Source organism: Bos taurus, chromosome 8 (genome assembly GCF_002263795.3).
Source record: "Bos taurus isolate L1 Dominette 01449 registration number 42190680 breed Hereford chromosome 8, ARS-UCD2.0, whole genome shotgun sequence".
Classification (NCBI taxonomy): domain Eukaryota; kingdom Metazoa; phylum Chordata; class Mammalia; order Artiodactyla; family Bovidae; genus Bos; species Bos taurus.
In genome coordinates this window covers 71362606-71368278 of record NC_037335.1, presented here as the reverse complement: position 1 = coordinate 71368278, position 5673 = coordinate 71362606, and the positions used below count along the sequence as shown (strand labels likewise).

At 39.8% G+C, this 5673-nt stretch overlaps 1 protein-coding gene across 1 annotated transcript; it reads left to right on the top strand.

The window, feature by feature from the left end:
* Positions 1-858: 858 nt before the first annotated feature.
* On the top strand, positions 859-2241 carry LOC539009 (ras-related GTP-binding protein A). The gene has a single exon (XM_024996254.2). It carries the CDS (start codon positions 924-926, stop codon positions 1863-1865), a length of 942 nt encoding a protein of 313 aa, XP_024852022.1. The 5' UTR covers positions 859-923; the 3' UTR covers positions 1866-2241.
* The last annotated feature ends 3432 nt before the right edge of the window (positions 2242-5673 follow it).

Genomic DNA, 5673 nt, shown 5'->3' with positions numbered 1-5673 from the left:
GAAATGAGGGCATTTTTTAGCTTCAGAGAACCCCAAATCACTGGTCTAGCTGTGGAAATTCCTGCCACTAATGTATTAGCTTGTTATGGGGTCATCAATGGCTCCTACATGGTCTGCATGAATGCTCATTTGCTTCAGTCATGTCTGACTAATTGTGAATCCATGGACTGTAGCCTGCCAGGCTTCTCTGTCCATAGTATTCTCCAGGCAAGAATCTGGAGTGGGTTGCTATGCCCTCCTCCAAGGGCTCTTCCCAATCCAGGGATCGAACCCATGTCTCTTATGTCTTTTGCATTGGCAGGCATGTTCTTTACCACTAGTGCCACCTCGGAAGCCCTTATAATAGAATTAAACTGATAAAATACGCCAAGTAGCTTCTTGTGATAATACGTATCAACTAACTTCTACAGATTGAGTTTTGCTATTGTCTTTGGTTTTTTGCATGATGATAGTGTTTATCAAACCAGGGTAAATTAAAAATTTTAGTATTTTACATTTAATTAACCAATTAAACTATGGATGGATCCAGTTTTAAAATATGAAGAGTGTAATGTTAGACATTACCATCATACTGATAGAGATTTATGTATCCCAATAAAATTACAGCTCACTTGTAACTAAAATTTATTAAAATTTGGCATTATTTACTACGAACTCGCTCTCAAGATATTTTTAAATGTATTTTAATTCACATCAAATTCAGGGAGCTGCTGCAGCCGTCCGCCCCGTGGCGCTCTCCCCAGGGAAAGAGCTCACCGGACGCGGCCCTTCCCAGAGCCGAGCTCGGCCCTTCGGCTTCCCCAGCTGTACAGAGGCGCGGCCCAGCCGGCTGAGCCCCGGAAATCCCCGGCTCCCCCCTCCCTCCGTCTGCGTTGCAGTTAGGCCGCGCCCAGAGGCCCAGTCCGCGGCAGCTCCGGCGGGTGATGCCAAATACAGCCATGAAGAAAAAGGTGCTGTTAATGGGGAAGAGCGGGTCGGGGAAGACCAGCATGAGGTCGATTATCTTTGCCAATTACATCGCTCGCGACACCCGGCGCCTGGGTGCCACCATTGATGTGGAGCACTCCCACGTCCGATTCCTGGGCAACCTAGTGCTGAATCTGTGGGACTGTGGCGGTCAGGACACCTTCATGGAAAATTACTTCACCAGCCAGCGAGACAACATCTTCCGTAATGTCGAGGTTCTGATTTATGTGTTCGACGTGGAGAGCCGCGAACTGGAAAAGGACATGCATTATTACCAGTCGTGTCTGGAGGCCATCCTCCAGAACTCTCCTGATGCCAAAATCTTCTGCTTGGTGCACAAGATGGATCTGGTTCAGGAAGATCAGCGTGACCTGATTTTTAAAGAGCGAGAGGAAGACCTGAGGCGTTTGTCTCGCCCGCTGGAGTGTGCTTGTTTTCGAACATCCATCTGGGATGAAACGCTCTACAAAGCCTGGTCCAGTATTGTCTATCAGCTGATTCCAAATGTCCAGCAGCTGGAGATGAATCTCAGGAATTTTGCCCAGATTATTGAGGCCGATGAAGTTCTGCTGTTCGAGAGAGCCACGTTCTTGGTCATCTCCCATTACCAGTGCAAAGAGCAGCGTGATGTCCACCGATTCGAGAAGATCAGCAACATAATTAAGCAGTTCAAGCTGAGCTGCAGTAAATTGGCCACTTCTTTCCAGAGCATGGAAGTTAGGAATTCTAACTTCGCTGCTTTCATCGACATCTTCACATCAAACACGTACGTGATGGTGGTTATGTCGGATCCGTCGATCCCTTCTGCGGCTACTCTGATCAACATTCGCAATGCCAGGAAACACTTTGAGAAGCTGGAGAGAGTGGATGGTCCCAAGCACAGGCTCCTTATGCGTTGAATATTGCCAAAATACGCTCTCTGAAAATGCTTAATTGCCTTCCCCCCACCCCTTTTTTTTCAATATTCATAATGTCGTGTGCTTATAAGTGGGCTTTGAAATGTGTGCTGCTTATCATTTTCATCTTTCTTCCCTTCTCCCCAGTCTTTTGGACTCTATTTACTCAGTTACCCAGTAGAGCTTTAAAGATGGCCTTTCTGAAAAGTTGGTATGGGGTAACACTAAAGTGGGTGGTGGTGTATGTGTGTATGTGTGTTCTGATTACCTGGTTATAGTAGATACACAAAGCCTTTACAATATCTTCTGTATTCCTTACAAGGTTGCAAAGATGTAATGTTATTTTATCAGCAAGGTATTAAAATGCGTTTATAAATTCTTCTGGCTTCAATCATGAATAAACATTTGCTGTTAGCAGTTAAAAAAAAAAAACAAACACATCAAATTCAGATTTGGTAATTTGAGTTGTCAATAAAGTGTGGAATATTTTCCAGTTATGGCCAAATGTGGGAAAGGAAAAACCCACATCACAGGTCTACATCATGGCTACCACCCTTTCAGATTATTCACCAGTGTGTCTGTTTAGTCAGTGAGTTACATGGATATATATTAACCCAGGGCTTTACTGTACTACAAAAGCTATTTGTCCTTTCTTTTTGTAAAGACTTTTTCATTCCTTCTAGCAAAATACTGAGGTTACACTAAAAATAAACCCTGTCCATTAGTTTTAGATTAAGACCATCACGAGCAACATTGTGGAGAATTACTGTAAATGTGTGTATACTGATTGCTCCAAGTTGTACCAGTAAATTACCATGGACAAAATCTGAAGTATTATAGCTAAATGAAAAGAATAAGTTGCTTTTGGATGCAAAATCCACACTATCTACTTCCAGAAAAAGGACACGGAAAATTAAGGAAATCATCTGGGTGATTTACGACTAAATTTCCAAACAATCAAAGCTTGAGTAGTTGAATTACTCTATCTCCCTTCCCCAGTTCCCAAAGTATACATGGGTCCAGCCAGAATAGTTTTTAAAGTTCATGTATTTCCTAAGTCCTGGTGTTTCACAAGAGAGAATACACAATGAGAAGGCTTCCGGTCCCAGTGGCATAGGATGTTTAACAGGGCTTAATCACATCCATAAATGTCTCTCTCAAAACAAAACATCTTGCTTATGAATGACGTCTGTTGCTGTGTGATGTTTCTTTCAGGTGGTGAATTCGCAGATGAAAAATGACTAACACGCAATACCCCAAATAAATTCTATCTCCTCCATCTCTATTGCCCACAAACTTCTTCCCACACACTTCTTCCCTCTTGTTTTAAGAGAATGGAAATAAAGGCAAAACAATCTAGACTGCCAAATTCCATTGTGTACAGAGGAGTCATTTTCTTCCGAGGGTAGTATCCCAACCTCTTTTCCTCTGCCTTTCATTCATGTCCCTGTTGTTGCTGTTGTTGTTTTTATTTTAATTACAGAAAGCAGTCTTGTTGGACTCCTGCCCATGAAAACTCAGAAGCACTTTTAAGTTGTCTTTTTATTATCAACATATCCTAGTGAGAGATTGTCGAATAGAGGTGACTGAAAGATAACACTGCACCAAAGGATACTGGCACATACTTGAGTCTTCTCTGAGCAGCAAGATTAAAGAACTTCTATAATGTAGAGCTGAGAAGGATTTAGAGACTGTCTAACTCACCTTCTTTGTATTAAACCCAGGACAGAGGCACAGACAAGCCAATACCTCCTCACACCATGTGCTAGTAGGTTGCTACAAAAAGTAATTGCTGCTTATGCACTGTTAAAATTTGCCTTTGATGTTGGAATATATTCTTAAATAAATGTGGTTATGTTATACATCATTTTAATGCACATTTTCCATTTTGTTTGTTTTTCCTAAATGGCTTATTACTTGCTGTTTATTTTGTATTCATTAAGAGTTCAGACTATGGAAATGGTGTTAGACAAAAAGCAAATTTGTTTTTGTGTTAGACAAAAAGCAAAATTCGAGCAATTTTCTTATTTGAGTTCAAAATGAGCAGTTAAGAAGTGGAGACGACTCGCAACATCAACAATGCATTTGGCCTAGGAACTGCTAATGAATGTACAGTGCAGCAGTGGTTCAAGAAGTTTTGCAAAGGGGATGAAACGAAGATGAGGATCACAGTGGCTGGCCATCAGTAGTTGACAATGACCAACTAAGAGAATCATTGAAACTGGTCTTCTTACAACTACACAAGAGGTTACCAATGAACTCAACGTTGACCCTTCTATAGTAGTTCAGAATTTGAAGCAAATTGGAAAGATGAAAAAGCTCAGTAAGTGGGTGCTTCATGACAGCTTTCTGAATCCCAGCAAAACCATTATATCTGAGAGGTATGCTCAGTAAATCAAAGAGATGCACTGAAAATTGCAACCCCTACAGGTGACACTGATCAACAAAATGGGCTCAATTCTTTTCCATGACAATGCCCAACCACACATCTCACAACCAATGCTTCAAAAGTTGAGTGAATTGGGCTATGAACCTTTGCCTCATCTGCCATATTGATCTGACCACTCACCAACTACTGCCACTTCTTCAAGCATCTCAATAACTTTTTGCAGGAAAAATGCTTTCACAACCAGCAGGATGCAGAAAATGCTTTCCAAGAGTTCATCAAATCCCAAAGCACAAATTTTATGCTACAAGAAGAAACAAACTTATTTCTCATTGGCAAAATTGTGTTGGTTATAATGGTTCCTATTTTGATTAATAAAGATGTGTTTGAGCCTATATATAATGATTTAAAATTCATCTGAAACCACAATTACGTTTATACCAACCTAATAGTTCTACATAACCCTTAATAAATTGCCTTTCCCACTCTGCCAATCTACCTAGTTGCTAACATAGCACAGACTCAGGATTAGAGCCACTGCCCAAAGCCATGTGGCTGTTTAGACCTCAAGTTAAATATTTTAAACAGGAAGAACCAAATACTGACTAAAATTGAGATTTTCTAAAGGAATCAGGTAAGTAAACACAGAGGAAAAAATTAACAAACTTGAATTATACTTCCTCTCATGTAATCCTTATTTCTTTTCCAGAGGATGTTAATAAAATAGAGAATTAGGAGAGTTTGAAGGAGGAAGGGATAAGCAAAGATCTTGATGACTCCCCAAAACAAGTAATTCATGGACTATTAATTCCAGTCTCATCTATTAAAATTGACAAACCATGGGTTTCTCAGCCACTCTATAGCACCCAATGGATTTTTTGGTGAACTGAATTAAGTAAATGTGGAGAACAATATTAAATCAGATTAAGCTATCTATTGTATTTATTTCATGTTGTTTTGCCAGGAGGAGCAAGATTCATTTCTGTGAATCTTGTATTGCATATTTTCCCTCTTGCTTTATTGGTTTAGGAAATCCAGACTTACATTTTTAACCTCTTTGTACCAACAATAGCATTTTTATTGCATATATTTAGTATACTAACACTAATTATACAATCAATTTATTTTTTTCTCTTATTTTTAAGTTATTTTACATTCTTTTTGGAATGAGCTATAGTTTAAATCAATCATATAATCCATAAATTATACAGTTTTTCTCATTTCTCAAAACAAGATGAAATGTTTATAGGCATAAGCTGGAAAGAAACATGCAGGGTAAAATGTATTCTATGTAGTGGTAAGAATGCCATTTATAAAGCTTAACCAATAAATAACACTCTCCTTTGTCTCCTGCTGCTAAGTTGCTTCAGTCATGTCTGACTCTGTGCGACCCTATAGATGGCAGCCCATCAGGCTCCCCCATCC

What these genes read in the sequence shown, in the direction of transcription:
- LOC539009 (XM_024996254.2), top strand. Translation starts at nt 924, where the DNA reads ATGCCAAATACAGCCATGAAGAAAAAGGTGCTGTTAATGGGGAAGAGC.